Source organism: Fusarium phalaenopsidis, assembly GCF_050370095.1.
Source record: "Fusarium phalaenopsidis strain FUZ10S chromosome Unknown contig_32302, whole genome shotgun sequence".
Lineage (NCBI taxonomy): Eukaryota > Fungi > Ascomycota > Sordariomycetes > Hypocreales > Nectriaceae > Fusarium > Fusarium phalaenopsidis.
In genome coordinates, this window is record NW_028145405.1 from 4,562,793 (window position 1) to 4,589,907 (window position 27,115).

Consider the following 27,115-nt stretch of genomic DNA (forward strand, 5'->3'; position numbering starts at 1 on the left):
ATCCATGCCTCCGCAACCACGGTTCTGGACTCGATGCACCAGCCGAATCTCTGGGCAGCAATTGGGCTGCAAGATATAATAGCATTGTACCGACTGATTGAACAATAGAGGTCCTTCTGCTTGCAACATCTTTTGGCAGGTTGAGTGGCGTCTAACTCGTTCGCTGGAATTTCTTCCATCACTCGCTGAGAGCGGTGAAGAAAAACGTCTCCTTCTCTAGGCAATTCAGAAGCGCATGGTGGGGTTGAGCTCGTGAGTGCACGGGCCAGCAACAGGCCCCAGCCTCAACGATAAGAATGGGTAGCAAACTTTTTTTTTCTTCCTCTCCCTTCATAAAAAGCCCACGTCCAAAAGATGCCTTGACGCGTTCAACTTCTGCTCCCCGGGTGAACCATTCACCATTGCTGGGAGACATCAACATCAACAAAACATCATCAGATCATACTCGCAATGGCCTCATCAAGGATCTTCATCAAGGGTTTGCCACCCAACATCTCCGAGGCCGAGTTCCGGAAGCACTTCTCCGCCAAGGGTCGCGAGATTACCGATGTCAAGCTGATTCCTCAGCGACGTATTGGCTACGTCGGCTACAAGACCTCGGATGATGCGACCAAGGCAGTCAAGTACTTCAACAAGTCTTACATTCGTATGTCCAAGATCGCCGTTGAGACAGCTAGACCTGTAAGGACTCCATCCTCATGTCTTGACTGACTGTTGCTCATGGAATGTTAGATCTCAGACCCCGCCCTGCTCAAAGGCCAGAACGCCTCGCATTCCAAGCATGCGTCGGCAGGCACAGGCACAGGCACCATCACCAAGGGCGCGGAGCATCCGATCGTGAAGGACTCGGATGCGAGCTCGAGGAAGCGCAAGCGAGATGAGCCTCAGACGGTGGATCCCAAGCTGCGCGAGTTCCTCCAGGTCATGAAGACCGGCGGAGAGGGCGCGTTGGAAGATGCTGCCAACGCCCACCAGGCTGGCGGCGCCTCTGCGATACCAGCCGCCGCCGTTCCCGAGGAGGATAGTGACGACGAGTACGAGCAGATCCCGACTCGAAGGGAGAAGCAGCGCAGGATAGAGGCGCCGGAGAAGGCCCCAACCTCGGAGTCTCTAGCACCGCGTCCAAGAGAAACACCCGGCCCCGCCGATGTACAGATGCAAACTCCTGCAGATGAAGAGACAGCCGAGTCATCAGAGACCAAACAACCAGATCTGGAACATTCGGCAGTAGTTGCAGAGGATGACGACTGGCTGCGTTCACGTACCAACAGGTTGCTGGACCTTGTTGATCCCGATGATCTGGAACGAACGCCTGCGCAAGGGCCTGTTGCCAAAGAGACTGGTCATACCGAGGGAAGCGACGTCGTCAACAGTCCCCAGGCCAACCCCTCGGATGAGGATGAGATGACAGCTGAAGAGCCTACTGTCGAGCCATCGGGGGGTGAGCCGCCGAAAGACGACTCACTTGAGGCGATCCGCCGAACGTCTCGGCTCTTTGTCCGGAACCTCCCCTATAGTGCTACCGAGGAGGATCTCCGCGAGACCTTCGAAGGGTTCGGCGCACTTGAAGAGGTATGTTTCAAGATTGTTTATTTGTTTTTCGTCTTTTATAACCGACAACGTGATGAACCCCTGATAGGGACAGCTTACACTACGGTGTTTGATGAGAACCAGGGCGAATATTTTAGTAGATGCTTCGATTGTCTGAATTGTTGTCAATTTTGTTGCATTTTTCTGTGTGGACTTTCAATGGCTGGGCACCGGCTAACAATGCACGTCAGGTCCATCTACCCGCCAACAAGTCAGGTACCAGCAAGGGGTTTGCCCTGGTGCTGTTCAGTGACCCGTCGGGAGCGGTTGAAGCATTCCAAGCCATGGATGGGGCGACGTTTCAGGGGCGTATCCTCCACATCATTCCTGCCAGCGCAAAGAGAGACACAGGGTTGGACGAGTTTGCCATCTCCAAGCTCCCTCTCAAGAAGCAGAACATGATTCGGAAGAAACAAGAAGCATCTGCCAGCACCTTCAACTGGAATGCGCTCTACATGAGCCAGGACGCCGTCAACGCGTCGGTCGCTGACCGTCTTGGTGTTTCAAAATCCGAGATGCTCGACCCTACCTCTGCTGATGCGGCCGTCAAGCAGGCTATCGCAGAGACGAGCGTCATCCAAGAGACCAAAGCCTATTTCGCCGCTAACGGAGTGGACCTGGAGGCTTTCAAGTCAAAGAAGCGGGGCGACACGGCCATCTTGGTCAAGAACTTCCCCTATGGGACGACGATCGACGAGCTCCGTAAGCTGTTTGAGGAGTCTGGGCCCGTGCTGAGAGTTTTGATGCCTCCTAGTGGAACAATCGCCATTGTGCAGTTCACGCAGCCTAATCACGCCAAGTCCGCTTTTGGGAAGCTTGCGTATCGCCGGATTGGAGATAGCGTCCTCTTCTTGGAGAAGGCGCCAAGTGACATCTTCAGAGGCGGCGACCAACTGGATCAAGCCGTGTCCCTAAAGGATCGTCCGGCTCCGACGGTCCAAAACCTTAGTGTGAATGACCTGCTGTCACGCGGTGATAAGCCGGAGGACGACGTGGATACGACGTCGCTGTTTGTGCGGAATTTAAACTTTTCGACGTCGACCACCAGGCTTGCCGAAGCTTTTCAGTCCCTCGACGGATTCGTCTCGGCCAGGGTCAAGACCAAGATGGATCCCAAGAAGCCAGGCCAGACGCTTAGCATGGGGTTCGGCTTTGTCGAGTTCCGGACAAAGAGCCAAGCGCAGGCTGCACTCAAAGTTATGGATGGCCATGTCCTGGAGGATCACGCGCTCGCCGTCAAGGCATCGCACAAGGGGCATGACGCAGCCGAGGAGAGACGGCGAGAGGACAAGGCCAAGAGGGCCGCAGGACAGCGTACAAAGATCATCATCAAGAACCTGCCTTTCCAAGCCACCAAGAAGGATATCAGGTCCCTGTTTGGGACGTACGGCCAGCTCAGATCGGTACGCCTTCCTAAGAAGGCTGACTATACCCCAAGGGGTTTTGCCTTTGCCGACTTTGTCACTCCCCGCGAAGCCGAGAACGCGCTAAATGCGTTGAGGGACACCCACTTGCTGGGCCGCAAGCTTGTCTTGGACTTTGCGGAGGCAGAGGCAGTCGACGCTGAGGAGGAGATCGCAAAGATGCAGAAGAAGGTAGGGGGTCAGGTCAACAAGGTCGCCCTCCAGCAGTTGACTGGACGAGGGAGGACGCGGGTCAATATTGGCAACGAGAACGACGAGATGGAGGGTTGAGTTGAGCTGAGCTGAGTTGAGAATGAGAAAACAGACTACAGGCTCAATCGAATCGATGGCCTCGTCCAGAGTTTCAACAAGGCTGAGTGTCCTATACGCGAATGGCCTCGCTCGCATCAGGGACTGCGCCGTTCTCCCTTGGCAAGGGACCATTGGTTGCTGGCGAGCGGATGACATGCATATTCCGCAACGCTTATCCGGCGTGGCTACGATCGGAACTAGAGGTTGGTGCAAGACTTCATCGCCCTGACAGGGGAACTGCGGATCCTCTGGATGTCTGATTCTAATCTCGTCCACATACCTTGGGCCGTTCGGGGTGAAGATGTCTCTGAAGTTGTTTCGAGACACGCCCTCCCCACCCTCCCCTGGAGATGGACGCCTCCCCTGGTGATGGACCATGGCGGCCCCGCCCTGACGCTCCCTTGCATACTAACGCCCTCGACCAAACCTCAAAGCTGCCATGTGCTGGTGGCTTAGGCAAGTGCCCTCGATTGGCCGCCATGGCGCCTCGATGTAGACATCCCTCCGGGCGAAGCCTGCTCAGTTCCCCGCCGCTGGGGCGCCCTTCCCACCCTTTGTGGATGGGATGGCGATGGATCTTGATCTTTTGGGTCGAGGAGGGGCGGGCAGCCCTGGCCTCGGCGGACACGGTCCTCAGACTATCTATACTCTGTTCCCGAGTCTTGGATTTATAGACGTCTATTAGATTTCTCCTGACGATTCTTCGTTCCAGTGCCTGGACCTCCTTTCTTCAGAAGCATACATCTATCCCACCATTCCACGTCTTGAATTCCTTCCAACATTTCTCATCCTCTCTTGTCTGTTCATTGTCTGCATACGTAGAGCTGCGAACGGTATTCCAGCTGCGTCAAGCTTGTTCCTGTGAGCTCTCTTGCCGGCATTCCACTGCTGCAGCAGCAGTTATTCCTTTGCCATGTCTTCTTCATCACTCTATCACCCGCGGCCGGTGCTGTCGTCGCAGCGATATACACCTTCACCAGACTACCTTCAAGATGCTCGAAGAACCTACCATAACAACAGCCGCCTGCCTCTGCGGGAAGCCAACAGCAACGCGCAATCACACAACTTCAACGGCATGGTCTCATGCTATCAGAGCCCTGTGGGCATCTCGCCCTCAGTGCCCCAAAGCCTCCCAGCTCCCATGGTTCCCTCACAGTCATTCGACTGCCTTTACCGCGTCCCTACACCACGAAACCAGCCTCGAGGCTTCCAGAGGAGGCCTCGAAGCGGCGTGAACCCCCTCTACTTCTGGCCTGCCTTTCGACAATACCGCAACCGGCAAGCACACAAGGATACCCAAAAAGATAAGGGTGGAGTGTGGAGGAGGCCAGAGCTCGAGGATGCCTTTGTTGACTGTAAGAATCCTTCCTATACTTGAAATGAACCATACTGACATGCTCTAGCTGTCCTGCTTATGCCTCACATGGGCCGTCGCAAGTTTTCCATGGGAGGAAAGCTCCACGGCCGTAACATGCTGATCAGCGAATACATCTTTGTCATCTGCGTTGCTATCCTTGGCAGCAAGGAAATCTTCCGAATCGACAACAGCAACGACAGTATTGAGCAGATGGGACGCAAGCAGGTGTCGAGCCACATGCAAGTGGTCAAGAAGTTCTTTGAAGATCTGCGATGCTGTAAGTTTGTATGGCCAGTAACCAGTGAACCAACTAACATTTGGCAGTCCACTTCCTATTCCCTGCTGAGGAGAAGAAGGAGCCTGGTTCAACCAACTCTGATGACTACTACGACGAGGAAGAGCAGGAGTCGTTCAAGTCCAACCCAGTTCTGACTGCTCTGGCAGAGGGCCGTGTCCCTGATGTCAAGCCCAACTACGAGTACTTCTCGCAGCTTCTGGCTCTTCAGTCTCTGATCACAGTCCGACCCAAGACGGCAGAGGTCTATGTCTCGTCGTCCGAGGTCAAGATCAGAGATGATATTGCCTATGATTCTCACGACACGCCTCTGGACCAGGAGTCTTTCCCCCACCTGAACAAGTACAGCAACTGCGATGACAGCCCTACTGTTCTTGGAAAGGATGTGCTGCTTCACGAGTATACTCGCTCGCTGGACCGATCTACCTCTGCCTGTGTCAAGACGGTTACCCGGCGATGGCAGAAGGATGCGCCCGAGATCTATGAGACTCTGGATCTTCCCACCCGGGATGAGGAGTGTCTGCTCCTCGAGATGTGCGCAACTCTGGAGCTGCACGACCACGCCCGCTTCCCCTCTGGGTCTGAGCTCACGGGCATTGTTGAGGTGGCAATCACGCAGCCCAACCTCCAGAATCACCGGTGGAAGTGTGTGACGCGCCTCACCCGGCCGGCTGAGCTGCACGGCGACGACAAGAAGCAGGGTGTGTACACCAACGAGACGGGAATCCACCGACGGGGATGCGGAGATTCCAAGCCCGACTGTGACTGCCACAGCCGACCCCGACAGGACATTCACGTCCCGTTCCCCGCGGTAGAGTGGGCTAGCATCCTGAGCCAGGCGGTGCAGTACCCGGACGTGGAGCACCAGCGCAAGAAGGAGAAGCGGTCAAAGGGAGACGGCGACCGCAAGAAGCACGACCTTGACCGGGCCGGCAGCAAGCGCAAGCGATCCGAGGATGACGGTGATGCCGCCTCTTGGGCCCGGCGCGAGCTCACGGGCAGCGACCTCATCTGCAAGGTGGCCATGTACCAAGAGCTCTGGTCATGTGCGCCCGACTCGACGCGATGGGTTCGACAGGGCATCATCTTCTGGCGGTTCAACACGACCAACCAATGGTACAAGTACAACCCAGTGTTCAAGCCGGCTGGCACATCATGGCGGTGGTTGACGGTCAACGACCCTATGTCCCGCTATCACCAGCAAAAGGCTCTCGTCTACCCGTCGGCAACAGTCTCTAGGGACTCCATCATGTCGCCCACGCCTTCCATCAACCAGCACATGACGGCGGCCATGAATGAGACGTTCAGCTCTGCGTGGGACACCAACGTGAGCCTGGCGCAGGTGCCAACGGTGCCGGCAGCAAACAATGGACTGACGCTGTTCGAGTCCTTCTCCAACGGGCTCGCTACGCCTCCACCAACAGCCGGCCTACAAGGGTCGTACCCGACCAGCTTTGACCACGGCATGCCCCCGAGCACAGGCGTCGGCTTTTTGCCTTCGACGTGCAGCACGGCGGGCGAGAGCCAGTCTGTTGGGGGACACGCACAGAGCCAAAGCTACTACGATGTGCAGACGACGCTGGCAGATCTCAAGCCCGCCATGTCGGCAGTGAATCCCTTCCAGGGTCCAACTGCCACGACTGGACTGGACCTGTCAAACCCTCTTGTCTACGACAACTCAGAGTGCGACGGTCTTCAGGGCTGGGACATGCCGACGCTGGATGGGTGGTCAACTGGCACAGGGGCGGGATCTGACTGGGGCTCACAAGGTGCCAAGGTGGAACCAAGCAGCGACCAACCTTCGTTGTGGACACAGTCACAGTGGACACAGATGGGGGCAGATCGTGACGGCAGCCCACGGCCGATGAAGCGGCGCAGGGGGGACACGATTGAGGGCCATGTGCCGGTCACGATGGCAGCTGGAGCATGGTGAACTGGGCATGGATGAGGTCACATTCGTCAGCCATTCACAAAAGGGAAGCATCTAAGAGAGCGAGTCATTGATGAGGATGCACGGGGGGAGTGGTTGATGATGCATTTACGCTAAAACGTCACAATGGTCATGGTCATGTACTGGTATTTGCGGGCGGCGTTGAGGGAGTATGAGTATGGGACATGAATTCTTGATCACTCACGACAGTAATACCATGTTTGGTTATAGAAACGACGGGCATATGTTATTTGGTAGTTTACGAAGAGCTTTAATTTAGTCAAGTTCAAGATTCAAGATTTCAAGCCAAGATGCGCCTCATGTTCTCGATGCGTCCAGGCCATCATTCCTGATCCAACGCCGCAGAGCTCATCTGTCATTAAAGTAAGTTTGCACTTGACGGGCTCTAGCCGATCACTGCATCACGACCTGAGGCTAAAGCAAGGAACAGGAACAGTCGACAGCATTCCACGGGGGACGCAGGCACGAGGGGATCTTCAGGTCGAAGGTTCCAAAGGGGCGTCTAAACGAAATGCCATGTCTCTTCACCAGGCGGGATTGACAACAATATTGAAACACGTCTAGAAGGGGGTGAGGAATCATCGAAGTCTTTTTTTCCCCTGTAAGAGGAGGAAACGAAACAGCCAAGGGAAAAGAAAAAAGGGCATTAGATCCAGGTAATCGGTTGACGCTAATGTCAAAAGGAAGGACAGAGACAAGCTGGGGGCGAGTGGGTGAGACATTGGCTTTTACGCTTGTGAGCAAAGACACCCCCAATGTGGAGGAGCACGTGATGAGAGGAAGCCTTTGATGTAATGATTTTCGCCAGGATTTTCGAGAAAATGAGAAAAAGATATGAGATTGCCTTTGACGTAGGTGATGATCACGATGGGGTGCTCTTTTGTGCTACTTTTGGAAACGTGGGGTGGAAAAGTTGAAACGGAGGAACAAAGGTTAACTAACATCCATGACAAGGGAGGGGGTGTGCGGGAGGGAGAGAGAGAGATGGGGATCAAGGGGGGGCGGGGTTATTGGATATTTGGACGATAGATTGAATTTGAGGAGGAAGAGAGATTGAGTTGAAGGAGTTGCAAGTGGAATGAATGAGCTGAGGGAGTTTAAAGTGAAGCAATTAGTGAAGCTTTGGCGAAGGGGCATTTTTGGTGTTGGATTGCAACATTGCGAAATTGTACTCTAGAGCGGAAGATGGATGGGTCATATAAAAGATGGGGGTTTCAACTGACTTGACAGGGTCTCTCATTCTTTGTTTGATAAAAACCCTGGTCAGTTGAAGTGGGTGAGGGAGTGTTTGCCTGTTTTTGCCTATTGGGGGTTGTTTTGCACAACCAATGCACAACATTGGGCAACGCCTGCATGAAACGGCAACCATCAAAGGAAGACGAGAGAAGAAGAGAGAAAAACATTCATCTCTAACAAGTCTTGTCAGATGCTTTGCTCCAAGTCACGAGTCGACTGGTCTCGTGAAGAGATTTTTCTGGCAGGCGCTTCATCAAACATTGCTCGTCAATGCAGACGCGACCACTATATTGACCTTGTGGGACGATGACGAAGCTCGTGAGCAAGATTGAGAAGAAAGATAAAGATAACAAGAGAAGAAAAGAGGGCATGCCCGGTTTCAAATATTCCCAAGGCCTCGTCAGCGTTTAGAGTCTGTCTATTTCGGTGCCAGTCGTCCATGAGCCCACAAGGCCGCGACGGTAGGCCTATGTATTTTTACTTCCCAGTATTCTGAGACACGGGACTGGGAGAGAAAAGTCTCAGCGAACCAAGACATCATCTATCCAGGGCCTGCTATTCCCTGTATTTAATCCCTGTTGGTTTTGAGAGAGTGGTCGCCTGTGGGCCAATGGGCCGCCGGAAGAGGGCGCGCTTGTAAACGGGGGCCAATTTCATTAGACGCCCGCGAACCCCAAACTTTTCTCCGGGCGCCAGCAGCCAATACTTGTAGACCTGACAACTTGACCTCATACTAGGTTGTAAGTTGAGCAAGGGTTCTAGACTCTTGACCCTCATAGCTATTCTTGGGTGAACCTAGACTCTGACCCGCGTCTGAATGAGGCTGTTCATCCAACCGGGCGGCTATCTCTCCCAGAGACTTGAAACGCGGTCGTTTCCCTAACCCAGGGCCTTGTACGACTGAAGTCTGGACCATCGACGTGGCCCCCCCTTGAGCGCTTCCCCAGACGAAGCAGAAGCAAGATGAGAGAAGGAATGTCTGCCCACCAGGCCGGGTCGACCGTACCATCCCGCCTGTGCATTATGCGCGATGCTCTCGAGATCCATCCCAGCCGCGCCCAGGCCCGTTTCTATGACCGCCACCGCGGTGCCCAACGATAGGCCATGGTGCTCTCCGGACTCACGATATCAACTGCCCACCCTCCACTTGGTCTGTTTCTCAGAGTGTTTCGTTCACCGGGTGCCTGCTTGGTTATTGCCTGCTCTCAAAGAAAAAAAATTGCCGTCTTGTCTTGTTGTGTCCACCTTTTGTGTCATTGATTGCCTGCCTCTCGTGCGAGGAAAAAGGACCCCTTCATTACCACTCGTCCTCCCACGTCCAACAACAACACCCCCGTCCTCCTCTTCCTCAACATCTCTGGGTCTGATCCATCCGGTTCGCTGTCGTACTTTCACTCTGTCGATAAGCTTTCTGCTTCACCCGTTCACAACGCGCCACTCTAGTTCGTGAGTCACGAACATCAAAGATGCTCAACTAGAGGGGTGATACTCTTTTCCTTTTTCTCTTTTTCCTTTGTCACCAACTTCGATTCTATACCTTTCTTTCTTAAGCACTACAGCCTTTTTTTACTCCTCTTCACTCTCTCTTTTAGTTCAGCTGGACTGACTCTCTCAAACCTACGCTGGACGCTGGGGACCCCATCACAACTCGCTTCACACTCTGAGATTGTTCCTCACGTCTCAAACAATACCAGTCACTTTTTTACCTCTCTCTATCGAGAAGGACCTATAAAACCGAAAAGGGTTATTGAGTCGTCTATCGTTGGTCACGGGCTTCATTCATTAAAGCCGCTTGACACTGCCAAAGCCGAATCCATCCATCGACAGTGTTCACCAGCCGCCAAAGAGGGGAAAAAAACAAAAATAGCCCTTATTCACTCGTTGCTCTCGCGAACAATATCAATTGTTTTCCCTTTCATCAATCGGGCAACAATAAATCACCGGTTTGGGAAGCAAAAGTGAAGGGCTTCCGCCTCCTCTGTCGCTCCTTTTCAGAGAAGGCCTCGTCATTTACATTCATTTCTACCACGACTTTGACCCGACTATACTTTTCTACTCCTTCTTCTTCTTCCCCCAAAGCTTTTCAAACCTGCTCGAAAGCATCGTCACCATCTCGACTCTACCAACAATACTTTGAAAGCATCCGACTATCGTCCGAAACACCAACAAGCGACTACTTTCATCATGAAGGTCTCCGCCTCCGCCCTCGCCCTCGCCGGCGCAACTCTCATCTCGCCTGCTTCGGCTCACTCGTGGGTCGAATATGCCTACAAGCTGGCTAGAAATGGCACCATGATTGGGAACGTCGGTTTCCCTCGCGGATATGTGCCCCGCGACTCTACCAACCCTCCCTTTACCGACTCCATCCCCCAGAACATCCTGCCGGCTGCTGGACAGCCCGCATATTCTGGCCAAGAGGTTCTCAACAAGTTCAAGCTTGAGAAGAACCCTCAACACCCTATGCTCGAGGCCTCCGCTGGTGATTACATCGCTATTATGCACCTCGAGAATGGCCACACCACCCTCCCTGAGAACCAGCCCAAGAAGCCCAAGAACCGTGGCACTCTGTACTTCTACGGCACCACTCGACCCAAGGAGCAGGAGAAGCTCTTTGACGTCCACCTGATCTGGAACAAGGACGGTACAGGCGGTGACAAGCGCGGCCGCCTTATCGCTACGCGCAACTACGATGACGGCCAGTGTTACCAGCCCAACCCTGGCCAACTCAGCACCTCTCGATCCAGCGAGCTCGCCCCTAAGGGCGCTCTTCCCACCAAGGAACTCGCCTGCCAGTCCGACATCAAGCTGCCCGACGACTTGAAGGCCGGCGACATCTACACCATCTACTGGTACTGGGACTGGCCCGATCTGAACGCTGAGAAGATCAACATGGACGCCACCAAGAACGGCAAATTCCCCTGGGCCGGCACCTTCATGCGCGGCGAGAAGGACCCCAACGGCTTCACCATGGACGCCATCGCTCGCAACGAGAGCTACTCGAGCGTTATCGACATCAAGATCACCGGCGCCCAGGCTGATTCGTTTGTCGCCAAGGACGTGGGGAGCCTGGACTGGGTCGATGACCAGAACATCTACTCTGCTGGTATCGAGGCCCAGATGCGGAACAACTACCAGGTCGATGTTGACGGCAACGAAGGTGGCAGCGCTGTGCTTCCTTCGGCTTCTGCTCAGCCAACCTCACCTGCTCAGCCCTCATCGCCCGTCCAGCCCTCTGCTCCTGGCGTGCCTTCGTCGTCTACTCCCATCGGTGGTGGTGATGGTGTTGCTACGGTGACCGTCACCGAGACTGTGCGGCCGCCTGCCACTGTCACGACAGTTTATGTCACTGTTCCCGCCGAGTCCATGACCACTGGCCCTGCCGCTGAGCCCACGGTTGATACCACCAAGACATCTACGACTACAATCTTGGTAACCAGGAGCAAGACCGCTGGCAATGGTGTTGTTACCTCGGTGGTCCCTAACCCCGTGGTCCCCAACCCTTCGCCTTCTAACCAGGCCTCTGAAGCTGTTGGCACTCCCCCAACTGCTCCCTCCTCGTTCCTGACCTTTGTCACCTCCAGCCCAACCGCCGGCGCTACCAACGTCGAGCAGCCGGAGCCGGAGCCTTCGACTGTCTACGAGACCATCATCACTCACATCTCGACCAAGCCCTCGGCCACTGGCGAAGACGCTCCCGCCGAGCCCGCTCAGACTGTCGTCGAGACTCTCACCACCCACATCAACAGACCGTCCTCCACCGTCATCAACTCACCCCCTCAACAAACCATCCCCGGTGGCCAGTTCCGCGAGACGCCCCTGCCCGTGAGCAGTGCCGCGCCGACCAAGAGCGGACCTCCCATTCCCTCGGGTTTCCTCCGCCGACGCGAGAACTGGGTGTTTGGCGACTTTTAGGTCGCTTCATGTATCCCAAGCCCTCCTTTCGTGAAGCTCATAGGCTTCACTATACTAGCAACTAACGTACATATACGGCCGCGTCCCCTCCTATTAGGGAGAATAGGGAAACACGGCGAAAAAGGGGTCAGGCGCGCCGGTCGCATATAAACGGCGTTGGATACATGATACCACTATTGTTTGTTCTTAGCGAAAACGGCTCCTAGTTCGGCCTCTTCTCTCCACCGTCTTAGAAACGGAGGAAGGAGAGGCGAACGGATGCCCATTTGATTTTAAGCACGGGATCTGATTTATTGCAATGTTTCTCTCTTTGGCTTGAGTAAGGGGAGCGAGTATACATGGGATTTACGGGCGGAAACAAGCTCCCAGTTTAAAAAAAATTCGAAAACGGTTCACACCAGTACTTGATGTCTGACTCTGTGCTATGTGACTTGTAGAACGTGTTTGTAATGTTTCAGTGATTCCTTGTGATTGTGACTGTGAGAAGGTATCCTTCAGGAGGTCATTTCGGCTGCCGGCTTAATACAAGGTGGCCGACGGTGTACACGCTGCACGCAATCTATCTCGTGAGGCACAAGTGATACATGGCACAGAGAGTGAAAAGCGCCGACAATAGGGAGTCGAGATGATATTCCGATGGGTATCTACAGTTCTGAAATCTCGATCCCTGTCCAGCCCTCGGGCGTTACCAGGCCAAATATGGTTGCATTGTCTCTTCCGTTCCTGTGTATCCGACGACAACTACATCTCACCGCACTGAGCAATCACCACATCCAAGTTGGGGACGTCCTTGCCACGGTAACCCGTCTTGGTGGCCTCCATCTTCTTGACAACGTCCATGCCGTCGACGACCTTGCCAAAGACGACGTGCTTGTTGTCGAGGAAGGGGGTAGGGACAGTGGTGATGAAGAACTGAGAGCCGTTGGTGTTGGGGCCGGCATTCTGTATAGTCATATGAGTGTCTGAGTTGTAACAAAGGAGGGAAAAGACATACAGCCATGGAGAGCAGACCAGGTCGGTCATGCTTGAGGGTAAAGTTCTCATCCTCGAAGGACTTGAAGCCCCAGATACACGTCGAGCCGGTGCCATCTCCGCTAAGGAAGTCACCGCCCTGACACATGAAGTTGGGGATCTGTTTTCCGCAATATCAGCCTGCTTGTCCTATACGGAGCAATATGAAAGATCGAGGGTTAAACACGTAGGAGGAAAACTCACTATGCGGTGAAACTTGGAACCCTTGTAGCCCTGGGGTCGACCGGCAGGGTTCTTAGACTCGCCAGTGCAGAATTGGCGAAAGTTTTCGGCAGTCTTGGGCACGACATCTTTGAATAGCTCAAAGGTGATGCGGCCGAGGGGTTCACCTAGGGACGACGTGAGCTTGGGCTTCGGGTTGAAAGGTTACTCGAGTGAGATGAAGCTCAGTAGCAGGGCAACAATAGGCGAGCCTTGCACAACAGCGCATGAGTGACCCATGGGAATAGCTTCATCTTCCAAATGCCGAGTCGGCCCCAGATGAAGCTCCGGACATGCCGGCTCGGGGCCGGGGCATGTAGGCCGAGGACGGAGGATGGGAGGGCGGACGCGGGGGGACTAACCTCCGATGGTGATGTCGAAGAAGACGCTGCAAGGACGAGACCAGCCAAGAATCAGCCCACACACACTTTCTCTCCATGGACCAGACCTGACTCGAATTGCGCCCTCTCCACTGTTCGCTCTGCCGGGGGTGATGTGTTCTGCACCGCCACCTGAACGGGGATGTTGAGAGGGCGCGAGAGGAAAGACAGGAAGACGGGGAAAACTCACAGAGGGTTTCCCGACTCGGGCAGTTGAGTAGGAGGCATCACGAAATGTTTGGAGACGCGGTTGTACACGCCGATTCGTTGAGATGCTGATCACGTTCAAGAGATTGAAGGTTTGTCAAGTCGGGATGGACGCCGCTCGCTGCATTCAGGCTGCATTTGGGGTTTTTGCGTGGGGCAAGGATGGAGACACCCAAAAACCTAATTCGGAAATCGATACGGAGAAGCAGGGGAGGGCTTTTCACTGGTCCATTCTTTTCAGAGGCTTTTTCACCACAGGAGACTCCTGTTCGCTTGCATGTATTATTCGAGTGAGCACGGATGATTCTTCTTGGATCAAGAGCCGCTCAATGGTACGATTCTGTCATCCATGGCTTCACCTAGACCACGGCTGAAGCCCTTTCTCCGCCCCGCGGTAAACGATACCCCATCATGAACCTAGGCCTAGCCCCAGGCGGGGGTGGCACCAAGGAGAGGAGAATCATGAAGCGATGCTACGCCGTCTCGTCTGGGCGCACACGCGGGGAAGCGGGAGAATGTGAGCCTGCTGTCGATGGCGTCTTGCTTGGCTGAGGGACTATTGCTGTCTGGCGCCCGTTGTGGAAAAGAGACCTGTTAAGCTTTTCCAGCCGGTTCGCGGGTCAATGAGACACCGAGCATTGGGATCGTCGAGACGAGGCGCCTGACTAATTGATATTTAATGTTGGTGAGAGTCAGGGTCCATCCATCCTCTGAACAGAAATTGACAAGATCACTGGTAGTCTGGCAGCCTCGCAGAAAGCCTGTGAGGCTCATCAAGAAGGATCATGAGGCCCGAGACAGCTCACAGCTGTCAGACACTTTACTGTCATGGCTGAGTAATAACATGATCTTGCGTCAGAAAGCCAAGAACTATAGCCTCGATCAGATACGCAACATGCCCAATACGCTGCGGGCGTATAAAAGATGCATGATTGATATCTTTGCACAGCCCGATGTTGACGACGACAGCAACAAGGGCACCGGTACGCTCGCCGGCATTCGACCAGAGTAAAATTCCAAACTCCCCAATTAACTTTGACCAAACCCGAGATTCCCGGCGTTTAGCAGCAACGGTCCAGAGTCAAGATCTGACATGGGGACTTGTTTATTCGCTGGTCGTCTGACAGTCAGGCCCTTTTGGAGGATCCAATGGATGCGTCATAGCCCCGTCAGGAAGACCAGGAAGAAAGTCGTCAACTGCCGGGATGCACGGGAAGATCAACAGGAAGAAGAACATCCGATGAATAAACAATAAGAGACAAAAACGGACCCGAAGAAATGGAGTTGTGCATGTGCCCGTTGCTGCCGAACAAGCCGCTTCTTCCGTCGTCCGCACATTCCGGCCGATTGGAGGCCCTTGAATGGGCTTTGGGGCCTTATTCCCGTCCCTGGCAGCTCACTGCTGACCGCGCCAGAGAGGAGGACGAGGCATTTTGGCGATCCAATCGCCACCGCGGAGAGCAAAGCAAGAACAAGGCCAGCCAGACGGGGTGCAGCGCGACATCACTGGGGCAGCCCATCCATGCAGCCAGCTAGACTGGAACTGCAGACAAGAAGTGGTGAGCAACGCAACGAGACAACCCACACAGCTGAAATCGGCGCTAGGAGCCGTGTGAGAGCTTGCTGAGATGCACTGTGGTTTACCTCTGAATCCCTCAGTGCGTTCGTTCCCAGTTCGTTTCAGCGCTGGGCTCGAGGTTTCGGTGCTGGTTGCTTAGAGGGCCGCCCAGATTGTCAAGGACGCGCAAGATGCGACCTTGTTTACGATTTGCTCTCAAGACGACCATGTCGTCTGCATTGTGAGACAGCTGTCAATGAGGAACCGAGTTTCATCATAATACATGATTCATTACCATGATCCTTGTGCATCCCTGGCACTGCGACACAAATCTACAGCCTGCGCGTGCTCAAAATCAACGGTGTTCGATCTTCGCATGCCGGCCGACTGGATATCTCGGATGGCTGGTTTCACAAGGGACAATCACGGGAGCTAGACCCGGAGGCTATCCCAGCAACTCGGAGCTCCTGCAACGGGTAGTTCTAGATCTACATGCGTTTGCCGCCACGGTGAGGTCAAGCTCAACCAAGCTTTTGGGATACCCGTGGGCTGCGCCGCTTGTCTAGACCCTTGGGGGCGGTCGACAGCTGACCATCACAACATCAGCCCCCTTTCTGCAGAGATAGGAGAATGAGATAGGGGCAATGTTCTTGATCATGCCTCTTACTCGATGGATAGCTTATGACGATGCCCGGGCTTGTAAAGGTAGAACAAGGAGCATCGCGCGGGCCGGGCGGGACGGGGCTGAGACAAGCTGGGTCGGCATCAAGTGGAGAACAGAAGGCCGCGAGAAGCGCGGTCGGTCGAGGTTTTGGGCCGGAGGAGCAAGCGAAGAAGAAAAAAATTCAAAGAATAATAAACAATGCACATGAATAGCAGTGACAGCTCCTGACGGTCTAATCCGGCTTCTCGGAGAGTTGCGCTGGCGTGTTGTCGAGTGGCGACTTTTATCATGACGGGTGGTGAGATGACGGCATGCGAGGTGAGAACAGCTCTCTGCTCGACAAGGGCAACGAGATGCTTGTCGATACTGTAGCTTCTCAATTGAAGGCTGCAATATCAATAGAGTTTCCCTCAGGAGCGGCTTCTCCCACAACCCGTGAGCCGCCGACAATCAAAGCTCGTCTTTTTTGCCAGAGATCGCCGTCAAACATGGAATCAAAGACGACGACCCGCTCCCGGGACCCCCGTCATCCCCGTGCTTTCAGTGCTTCAGGGCTCCACCTCCCCCGCGGCGCTGCGCCACGAATGTCAGCGGCAGCAGAGGGAAAGGTGAGCTTCGCCCGGCGTAAAGATGCGTTGCGGAGGAGCCCATTAGTCCATGCGAAAAGGGACCTCCATCTAGACCCTTAGAAGAAGTCTAATACGAGCGTCGTCATCTCAAGGGTGCTGAAACCTGCGGTGTGCTGCGTATGCGTATTGTGCTGTCCTGTATTTGCAGTTGAGGCCGGGACGAGCGAGGACGGATGGAAATGTCATTTGCGTACGGCACGGCGTATCAACTGGCTGGCCTGGTATTGGAGGGAGCACGGTTGCCAACACGAACCATTATCCCGTCGAGTGAGGTGAACCATACCCTGTTGTGGCTGTCACACACTCCAGATGCTGAAGCCTCTTAGCCGTAACGAAGAAACCCATTCATCCAATCCGCTTGTATTGTTGTTGATTGAATCACAAATCCGGCCCAAGTCAATACGCCAAGTCCGAGACCACAGCGCGAACAAGCAAATGCTCGATGCTGTGTTGAACGGGTCTGGCTGGTCTTTAAAATGCCTCGTCGACCCATTGTACATATGTATCTCGAGTCCTCCCTTTAACGGCGCAGCAGTCGAGGCCCCATCAAAGAACAAAAAAACAACAATAACGAGAGATAAAAAAGTCTCGCCAGTCTCGAAGCGGCAGGCCATCCCACCAACCACCGAACCGTCCGCGGGCCCCGACCTCTCAGAAACCACCACCCCAGACTCCAGAGGCACAAAGAGGCATTTTGAGACGAGACGGAGAGGGATTCCAGCCACGGACATCAGACCGCCAGCGGGTCACAGCGGCCGGGGCAAAGAAAGCATTCGGTTGTTCTGTGTCGCACAGGCAGATTGTGGAAAGACTTGGCCCGTCCATCCATCCCCCCCTTGCTGTAGAGGCCCCCCTGTCAGTAACGCCAACCTCCAGCGACCTCCCTCTTTCAGGCCGGTCTCTCCACCGCCCGAGGGCATCTCCAGAATCTCTAGGCCCGCTGTGAGGGAGGGCCCCTCCATCATAGGCCCTGTGCTTCCGGGCTGAGAGCGTCAGGCCAGGTCCCTTGCACAGTGTTCACCACGGCGTTGGCCCCACACACCTATCGTCCTCGACCACTCAGATCCCGTCATTCCACCCCCGGCCCGGTTTCGCTCGCCCCATCCCCCATTCCTCCTTCGTCGTCCTTTGCTCTTGCTCTCTTTTTATCCAGAGGGCGTCCACACTCGCGCCTGTCCTGGGATCTCTTCCCTCTTGCCTTGTCCTGCCAACTCCACTGCACCTCCGCCCTCCGCCGCTCACCCCATCAAACCTACCATCATCATCCCCTCGTTTTTTCTTCTCTCGCTTGTACGAGGAGGAAAACAAAAAGAACAAAAGTTTGGCTGCGGATACCTTTTCTCGGCTCAAGGTTGATCGTTTGATGTTGACGCAACCGCTGGAATAAAGTGCCTGGCCCTGCATTTGCCGTGCTGCACCCGCTGCGCCAGGCGCCCTGGTCCCTCCGCGAGAGTTTCTGGCCTTGAACGGCCCATGGTACCCGTACGGCAGCCCGAGAGTCAATTCGAGCCAGCCTTCCATCGCTCTGTGTCTGCTGTCGCTCTCCTCCGACCGTAAACATGGCCGTCATCAATCAGTTGTTGACTGAGGTCACTCACATCGTCGCCCGCGCCGCCGCTCCCGAGGACTCGTCCTCAACCACAACCTCCAGCGCCAGCGCCCAGACGAGCGAGTCCGAAAATCGCGACAACAATAATAGCAATAATGGGTCTAGCTCACCTCTTTTATTCTTTGTTGCCCTCGGCTTCGGTGTCGTGTTTACGAATTTATGGTGAGCTCCGCTTGCGTCCAAATCACATGCACTGTGGCTGGATTGCAAAAGATGCAACGCCACTAACTTTTCTCAGGATTATTGTCGGTGTCAAGTACTGCTTCCGATATAACGCTCGGAACCGCGCGATGCGAATGAACGAAGACGGCGAGCCCATCACCCTCGAAAACATGCCTCGGCCTCATCGTCGACGTCGCGAGAAGAAGTTGATGACGATGGACGAGGTGAACGACAAGTTCCCCATGATGAAATACAAGACATGGGTCTCCGATCGTGCGAGGGAAGGTCTTCCCACCACTGGCGGCGTTTCGGCTCCCCCAACCCGACCCAACAGCATACGAGAAGCCGATGGAATTGTGCCAGACTTTTCAGCCAAGGAACGCGACTCGACCGATGGACGACCATCTACCAGTGCCGTGGCGAGGGGTGAAGGTGAAGCAACGGGAGCAAACAATACAACCGAGACACCGGCACCTACTACCGCTGCGGCTGTAGTAGCTGACGAGAAGCCCAAGGATGAGAAGCCTAAAGACGAGAAACCCAAGGAAACCACAGCCACACCCGCCGAGGCCGGCCAGACCTCGACTGAGCAGACAACAAACAACAATCAGCTTCAGCGAATTTCGAGTGAGGATTCGGATGATGACGACGACCACATCGATGGTGCCCTGCCACCCGAGTGTTTGGAGGCCCCCGGTGACACCTGTGCTATTTGCATTGATACACTGGAGGATGATGACGACGTCCGTGGACTGACTTGTGGTCACGCCTTCCACGCCGTCTGTCTTGATCCATGGTTGACGAGCCGCCGAGCCTGCTGTCCGCTCTGCAAGGCCGACTACTATGTCCCCAAGCCTCGACCTGTTCCCGAAGCCTCGAACGATGCCAACGCCAACAACGGCTCCAGCTTTGATCCCCGGAACAACCCTCGCTTCAACCTTCCTGCTGCGATTCGCTCTGCTTGGGTCCGGGGTCCTCGTGGTGCACAAAACGCAACCCCGACCCCAGAAGCGCCCCAACGCCGGCGATCTGAGCGAAGACCCGAGGGTACAGAGCAGGCCACACAACCTGATCAGACTCAGCAAAGTCCGGAAGCTACTCGGGCGTCAAATGGCGGAGTGCTGTCATCCGTACGCGGCGCCTTCCGCTTCGGTCGACGACGACAAGAGCAGCCTCCCAGTCAGAACAACGGCGCTGCCGAGACTGTAACACCATCACAACTTGAGGCGGCAAATCGTCCCGCGGCTGCTGCTCAATAAATGTGGCTTTCCGTTTTCCATTCTTATTACATAACGACACGATATTTCTCGCTAGCGATGGTTTTCTCTCTTTTTTACCCAGCCGTCAAACGCAGGGCACAACCGTCATGAATCTTTTCACTATAAAGCACTCGACTTTTATGACACGGCATGTTTGTTTCAGACCGCATAAGATACACGTGGGACAGCAAGATGGGTATGAGGTAGGTATGTGGATGATTATCCGAGGACGTATAGGGCTTGATGAGCTATATATACCCCTGGTAAGGGCATGCGAGGGACCGCTGGCTTCGCATGCATCGAGGTAGAGGGCAAGGGTCGCGTGGGGGGTATCCTGATTTTATCAAAGGCTTCATGTGTAAGACGGGAGGTATTGTACTTGCATTGGGCTGGAAAATACGGTTTCAGCTGGGAATGAATGGAGCGGCGGAGTTTGGTGATTATGGGCATCTTCGATAGGCAGATGGTACAATAAGAATTTGTTCCATCTATATTTCTTGAATCCTCGTATCTATCGTGACAAATGATACCGAGACATTTAAACGCCGTTACAAACCAACGACACTCTGCATCAAATTGCTGCAGTGTTAAGGTACTACAAGTATGATCCTTTCTGAAATCTGCCTCCAAAGTTGGCAGCCTTGTTCATCAGTTCCCTCCTCTGAGCCGTCCCGATTTTCCCGCCTATTGCCATGTCCTTTTCTCTATCGAAGCCTCGTTTACTAGGGTCATCCTCCTCCTCGGCCTTCTCTCCATCCTTTTCCCTCCGAGCTTGATGCTCAGCGTACAGACTCTTGCCTCTTTGAGACTCGATGTTGGCGGATATCTTGCGATTCCGCTCCTCTTCATCCTTGGCCAAGGCCGCCTTTGGACTCGTTTCCACCGTCTTGTCGCCGCGCCCGAGTACCGAGTCCTGCAAGCGCTTGAGCTTCTCTTCAGGGGTCTCTGTCCAGATGGAAGACACGGTGGAGGGACCGGATGAAGAAGCTGGCTTGGAGGCGAATTTGCGATTGCGCATCTTTGTTGGGTCGCGCTCCGAGTATCCAGACGCAGACGGTGGCGCGAGCATCCAGGAATCCCGCTGGGGAGCTGGCTCAGCTGCAGGGAGTTGTGGCCCTATCGTGGGTTTGTTGGCGTTAGAGGCACCGGGGAGAGCAGGGCCGTAGTCATCTTCTGAATCTGAATCTGAGTCAGGACCAGTATTAGGGCGCGTTGAGAGATCAGCGGGCGGCGGCGCAGGACCGACTGTTCGTTTTGGGGGTGCTGGTCCGGTATCTGAATCTGAACCCGAGTCGAGATCTATCTCATCTTTGTTGGACGGTGGTAGTGAGGGGCCGATGGAGGCCTTCTGGGGTGCAGGCGCGCTGGGGCCGTAGTCGTCGTCTGAATCATCGAGGTCGATCTCGTCCTTATTCTTTGCCGGCGACTCGCTTCGACGGTGCTTGCTTGGAGGTGAAGCGTCTCTTTCTGGTGTGCGCTTCCGTTTGGACAGATGTGGTGGTAGCTGGGGTCCAATTGAAGGCATTTTGGGCTTTTATGTAAACAAGACTACGTTTCAAAAAACAGTCTGTCGCGTCGTGATGGGGTGTAGCATTAAGAATGGAAGCTTCCATCATGTGGGACTCCCGTCGCGATGGTATGCCACCCCCAGAAAGACGTCACAGCGCAGGTGGTCCGGAGAATCACCGGCCCGCTCCAGGCGTTTCTCTAGGCTGTCTGGCTGCCTGTTCGGCTGCGACGCGACCTACCAACCTCCACTGTTAAGGCACCAAAACGGGGCTTGCATGCGAATTACGAACTACGTAGCTCGACATAGCTCCAACTTGCGCACGTCGTGGGAAATCGAGGCTTTTGAGCGAATACATCCGAGCAGCTGTTGCATGAAAACGACAGAAGCAACCGGTTAATCATTTCTCTCCTCAGCTCAACATACGAGAGCTGGGAAACCGCTGCGTTGCCCCTCCGACACGAACCCTCGAACGAGCTCCATACCTCACTACCCACCCACTCCTGCGTCGTCGCAATCACAGCCACCCAGCAGCTTTCCCCCTACGCAGGCCATGACCTCGACGCGGTAGTGTTTGCGCATGCAGTGATGGAAGCCACGGAGCAATGGCCGATCCAGAAGATTTGTCTCTTGCGGGAGACGTAGGCTCGGACAATGGCGACACGATAAACGATGCGCCGGAGGAGGCTGGTGTTGGTGTTGGTGGTGGTGCTGTTGGTTCACTCGACTCGGACGACGACGAGCCAGATCATCATCCAGCACCAGTCGCCATAGGGAACGGATCTGTGATGAATCGATACCGCGAGATCATGCAACAGCAACATCAGGATGGTTCGGATGTGAGCTCTCTCGGTGGGAGCTCCTTTCATGGGCTTCCGAAGCGAGCCGGGAGTCCGATCGACTCGGTCTTATCAGGACCTGATGATACTCCATCGATCCAGGTGGGAATGGTTTCGTCCTTACTCGTTCAGGCTCATCTAACACGCATAGGGTTCCTTTATCTCTTCACCCGGCAGCAGTATTCTCCCATCTGTAGCCTCGCGCCCCGGCTTGAGTAGTCCCTCGCCTTCATTCAGACCGTTCGACCGTCGATTCCAATCCCGCATCTCCTCATCCGCCAACCACACTCCTCGCTCCTCATCGCCTGGCTTCCCCTTTCTTTCCAGCCACAGCCGTAATGTCTCTCTTAGCTCTCAATTCCTCCTCGACCAAGCCGACCTCGAAACACCAACGCCACCATGGGAGGTGGTGCGCTGGACTAGGCTGCGGAAGCTGAACAGCCATGCGTTTTCTGAAGCGGGAAAGCGAAACTTTGGGTCGCCGACGTGCCTAGCTGTGTCGGCGACCATAGTGTTGGGAACGTCCAAGGGAATAATACTGGTGTTTGATTACAACCAAAACTTGAAAATGATCATCGGCCCAGGAACCAAAGGTAAGTTCCAATGCGTGCTGGTGGACGAGACACTGACATGATATAGCCGTCGAGTCTGGGCCGATCACCGCCATCGCTATCTCTGCTGACCACACCACGATTGCCGGAGGACATGCAAACGGCAACATCTTTACCTGGGACACGAGCCGCGCATCGAGGCCGTTCTTAACTATCCCGCACTTGGACCCTTCACATCTCACCAACCGCACGGCTGATGGCCATATGCCTGGTGTCTCAGTCACACACCTTGGCTTCCTAGGAACTCGGCACACGGCTCTTGTCTCAGCTGATGATCGTGGCATGGCGTTCTCGCATTTGGCGACTCGAGGAACGGGTGCTCTTGGACGGACTGTGAAGACGCACAGGATTCTCGGTCGGTACCCAGATGCACCAACTCCTGCAGGGAAAACAGTCAAGCCCAGCACTGTCCTCGCCTTTGCGCCTCTACCCCTGGGCAATGTCGAGTGCTCGACTGATACGCTGGGTTTGACGGCTATGTTGACGCCTTATCTTCTGGTCATTGTCTCGACCACTCCTGTGGCCCAAACGCAGCACAAGTCGGCACGCCCCAAAGATGTTCCGCCACATAGTGCTATGACGGGCTGCTTGGCCTGGTTCCCGGCGGTGAAGCTAAAGGTCCCAGATCCTCACACTGGAAGCGACATTTCCAAGGTGAAGCTCGCTTATTGCTGGTCGAACATCCTGACGGTACTGGACGTCGACGAATATCCTCGCGAAGACAAGGACCAGCCTGCTTCATACAGGTTCAAGGCACGGAGTCGATGGAAGTGCGAGGAGGCAATTGTTGCCGTGCAGTGGCTAAGCCGGTCAGTGCTTGCAGTTCTCACCATCTCACAGAGGATGATTGTTCTGGAGGACAGGAGCATGCGCATGACAGAGGCTTTTGACCTGCTACAAAAGTACATTTACCACACAGACTTGTTCTCAAAGCAGCTGCATACTCTCGTCGAGCAGCTGGATGAAAACGACTCGACCATGCATGGAGTTGTTGCTGATGCGTTCTACATGAGCTTCAAGGCATACAAGGGGAGGATATTCACCCTCGGCTTCAACGAAGTGTCAATTGGTGCACTCTCAAACTGGGCAGACCGGCTCATTGCCATGATGGAGAATGGTGACTACATTGGTGCCATTCAGCTGGCCACCTCATACTATACTGGCGACGCCGACAAGCTCACAGTGGGATTACCTGAGGACCCCGTGTTGCGCCATTCCATGGTTCGAGACAAGATCATGGAGATCATCAGCGCCTCATTGAAATACGCCTTTGGACAACGTCCAAAGAATCCTGAGACGTATAACGACGAGCATATGAAGCAGCTGGCAGAGACGTGTTTCGCCGCCTGTCAGAGCATTGACAACACAGACTACCTCTTCGAGGACATGTACGACTGGTACGACGACGCCGACATTGGTGGCATCTTCCTCGAGTGCCTTGAGCCCTGCATCCTCGAAAAGACCATCTCGATTGTGCCTCCCGCGGTGGTCAAAGATATGGTTTCACACTATGTCAGTCGAGGATGGGAAAGTAGGCTTGAGGAGATGATCTGCCATATGGAGACAGCAACGCTTGATCTGGATCAGATAACTCTCCTATGCAAGCAGCACAGCCTGTACGATGCCCTCATCTACGTGTGGAACCAGGCCCTCGGCGACTACATCACTCCTATGATCGATCTCCTTACTCTGTTGGTCCCACTCATGGTGGATGGAGACTTTGAAGCGAGTAACCCGGCGGATGACTTTTTCAGCATCAACGCTTTCAAGATGTTCCCCTATCTCTCTTATACTCTGACTGGGAGAGTGTATCCGAACGAGGAGCCGATGAGCGACGAAGTGGCGATCAAGGCAAAGGCTGAGATCTACTGGTTTCTTTTCTCGGGAAGAACCATCACTTGGCCCAGAGGTAGCGGACAAGAGTTCCGCACCATCCCCAACGCTGACTCGCAGCCTTCGTTCCCATATCTTCGCATGATCCTGAAGCTTGACGCGCCCAGTTTCTTGAGTTCGTTGAACGAAGCATTCGAGGATCCATTCTTGAATGACTCAAATGACATGTACATGAATGGGGGGACCAAGGATCTGCCTGAGGAGTTGATCTTTGGACAGACCATAAACCGACAGTACGTTCTATCGATTCTCCTGGATGTCATGAACCCTGATGACTTCGCTCCCGAGGACACCATCTATCTCGACATGTTCATTGCACGAAATCTCCCCAAGTTTCCCCAATACCTCCTCTTCTCGGGCACGACCCTCTCGCGCGTACTTACTGGGCTCTGCAATTATCCCGGGCATGACCTGGCGGAGGATGCGCAGCTCAGCGCCGAGTATCTTCTATCTGTCTATCACCCATCAGATATGCCGGATCTGATGCCATTGTTCAAGAAGGCAGGGTTCTATCGCATTTTGAAGCGCATCTACAAGGCCGACAAGCAATACGGCAAGCTTGTTCAGACTTATTTCGAGGACCCAGAAGAGCAGGAGTTGGTGTTTGAATGCCTCGCGGATTGCCTGCGGCCCCAAGCGGGTTTGAGCGCTCGCCAGGTCAACGATGTTCTTGCTGTTGTCAAGGAGCATGCTCGAGATCTCCTAGAACTCGGCGCCGAGGACGCAGCAAAAACCTTTGTCGCCCAAGAACTGGAGCTTCATCAACATATCCTCGATTCGGCAGAAGACGCGAAAGACTTGCAGCATACGTATCTGAAGACCCTGTTGGAGCCTGAGGAGGCAGCACCAGAAGACAAAGCGACAGCGGCGCGTGACCTTGTCGAGCGCTATGTTCAGCTAATGTGCAAGTTTGAACCGGCTCATGTGTCAGACTATGTCGGCCTGGTGCAGTCCACCAACTTGAGGCTGGAGAAATTGCTCCCGACGATGGAGGAAACGGGCGTGATTGACGCAGCTGTTGTTCTGATGGCTCGCGAGGGCCAGGTCAAGGATGCTATGGAGCGACTGGTCAAGCACCTTGGCACTTTGGAATCGGCCATGCAGGGCCTCTTGGCCGGCGCCGCAGACCAAGACAATGGGCAAGCTCTTGGATACGCTGCAGAGGATTTGCTGCAAGGTCTCCAGAAGTATGTGCACGTCGGTATCTGGCTGTGTCAAGGCCAGACCAAGTCTTCGTCGAAAAAGACAAAAGTGGTGCAGAAGTCGAAAGCACCGAAGTCGGCAATCGAGGCACTGTCACCTGACGAGGCCCTCTGGCTGAGTCTGATCGACGCTTGTGTCCAGATCACCAAGAAGCTATCTCCAGCAATTAGCTCTGCCGCAGACCTCACCAGCAGTGACGACAGTTTTGACGAGGAGAAGTTGGTTGCCCTCCTCCGCTCGCTCGTTCAGCACACGTTTACGTCGCTGCTCACCGCGACTTCGAGTCAGAATACGTCTCAGCCAGGGTCCAAACTCTTGTCGAATGCAGGATCCAACCTGTCTTTTCTCCGTATTCTCCGGGCCTTCCTGACACAAGCCGCTGCTTCGTCGCCGAACCTAGCTGACCTTCGAGCCGTCCTCGGGTCCATATTCTCAGCATACGCATATGAGGAGTCAATTCTCGGACTGTCAAATCGCCTTCTTGAGCGCAGTCTGTTTGTCAATGTCAAGGAATCGGTTGAGCTTCGGCAGCGAGGTTGGCGACCCAGGGGATCCACGTGTGAAGCGTGCCACCGAAGAGTCTGGGGACCTGGAGTTGCTGGTGCAGCGGTGTTTGAGGCGTGGGAGGACAAACAAGCGATTGAAGAGGAGAGGCGGAAAGAGAGACAGGCTGACGCGGCAGAGCGAGCCAAGGGTAATGCTGGAGAATCAGACCCCAGGTCTAAGGGCAAGGGAGTCGACATGAGACCGTCGAGCATGCTTATCGAAGCAAGCAGCAGCGCCGTGAGTGGCACTAAGGACAAGCCGATGGGGCCATTGGTGGTGCTGGCGTGTCGGCATGTCTACCATCAGAGCTGCCTGGATGAGCTGCAGGAGCGTCAAGAGAATGGGGTTATTGGGAGGGAGAGGGAGTATAGATGCCCGATTGATGGGTGAAATCGGGGTTTTTAAGAGGAGGCTCTTGTACAATCTATATGGCATAGAGACCCAAAGAGATGGATTAATGATGATGAATTCCTTCGATATATAGTAGAATGATTGCATGAATGATGTGGATCCGATGATCATGCTGGTGAGTTGGACATTATGCGTTGATGGTAGAACGTTGCTGTGAGAGGCCACGTTGAGAAGGTTGAGTAGTATGCATAAATTAAGCGTATGATTGGCTTGTAGAGTCACATTGACTTTAACTAAGACGACATAGGCCGCTAAAGTCAGGAAAGTATGAGAGAAACGTTTGAAAGCTTCCAGTTTGGTGAATTCAGGGTAGTGCAGATAAGCTTCCGGGGAGGCGTAGTGCAGGTG

At 54.4% G+C, this 27,115-nt stretch overlaps 7 protein-coding genes across 7 annotated transcripts; 5 read left to right on the forward strand and 2 right to left on the reverse strand.

The window, feature by feature from the left end:
• Nucleotides 1-450: 450 nt before the first annotated feature.
• On the forward strand, nucleotides 451-3,284 carry LRP88_08761 (RNA-binding ribosome biosynthesis protein MRD1; the record flags this gene model as incomplete). Its single annotated transcript, XM_083245261.1, has 4 exons — nucleotides 451-681; nucleotides 733-1,120; nucleotides 1,178-1,572; nucleotides 1,782-3,284. The coding sequence occupies 4 exons, from the start codon at nucleotides 451-453 to the stop codon at nucleotides 3,282-3,284; spliced, it is 2,517 nt and encodes an 838-aa protein (XP_083099755.1).
• A 934-nt stretch (nucleotides 3,285-4,218) lies between these two features.
• On the forward strand, nucleotides 4,219-6,890 carry LRP88_08762 (uncharacterized protein; the record flags this gene model as incomplete). Its single annotated transcript, XM_083245262.1, has 3 exons — nucleotides 4,219-4,660; nucleotides 4,709-4,939; nucleotides 4,987-6,890. The coding sequence occupies 3 exons, from the start codon at nucleotides 4,219-4,221 to the stop codon at nucleotides 6,888-6,890; spliced, it is 2,577 nt and encodes an 858-aa protein (XP_083099756.1).
• A 3,438-nt stretch (nucleotides 6,891-10,328) lies between these two features.
• LRP88_08763 (uncharacterized protein) lies at nucleotides 10,329-12,056 on the forward strand (the record flags this gene model as incomplete). Its single annotated transcript, XM_083245263.1, has 1 exon — nucleotides 10,329-12,056. The coding sequence occupies one exon, from the start codon at nucleotides 10,329-10,331 to the stop codon at nucleotides 12,054-12,056; it is 1,728 nt and encodes a 575-aa protein (XP_083099757.1).
• A 741-nt stretch (nucleotides 12,057-12,797) lies between these two features.
• On the reverse strand, nucleotides 12,798-13,897 carry LRP88_08764 (cyclophilin-like domain-containing protein; the record flags this gene model as incomplete). Its single annotated transcript, XM_083245264.1, has 5 exons — nucleotides 12,798-12,998; nucleotides 13,051-13,188; nucleotides 13,272-13,417; nucleotides 13,652-13,770; nucleotides 13,860-13,897. 5 exons carry the CDS (start codon nucleotides 13,895-13,897, stop codon nucleotides 12,798-12,800), a joined length of 642 nt encoding a protein of 213 aa, XP_083099758.1.
• A 4,389-nt stretch (nucleotides 13,898-18,286) lies between these two features.
• On the forward strand, nucleotides 18,287-19,757 carry LRP88_08765 (E3 ubiquitin-protein ligase RNF103; the record flags this gene model as incomplete). The annotated part of the gene is made up of 2 exons (XM_083245265.1): nucleotides 18,287-18,498; nucleotides 18,575-19,757. The coding sequence occupies 2 exons, from the start codon at nucleotides 18,287-18,289 to the stop codon at nucleotides 19,755-19,757; spliced, it is 1,395 nt and encodes a 464-aa protein (XP_083099759.1).
• Nucleotides 19,758-20,352: 595 nt separating this feature from the next.
• On the reverse strand, nucleotides 20,353-21,282 carry LRP88_08766 (GPALPP motifs-containing protein 1; the record flags this gene model as incomplete). Its single annotated transcript, XM_083245266.1, has 1 exon — nucleotides 20,353-21,282. The coding sequence occupies one exon, from the start codon at nucleotides 21,280-21,282 to the stop codon at nucleotides 20,353-20,355; it is 930 nt and encodes a 309-aa protein (XP_083099760.1).
• Nucleotides 21,283-22,502: 1,220 nt separating this feature from the next.
• On the forward strand, nucleotides 22,503-26,746 carry LRP88_08767 (CORVET complex membrane-binding subunit VPS8; the record flags this gene model as incomplete). Its single annotated transcript, XM_083245267.1, has 2 exons — nucleotides 22,503-22,512; nucleotides 22,743-26,746. The coding sequence occupies 2 exons, from the start codon at nucleotides 22,503-22,505 to the stop codon at nucleotides 26,744-26,746; spliced, it is 4,014 nt and encodes a 1,337-aa protein (XP_083099761.1).
• Between the last annotated feature and the right edge of the window lie 369 nt (nucleotides 26,747-27,115).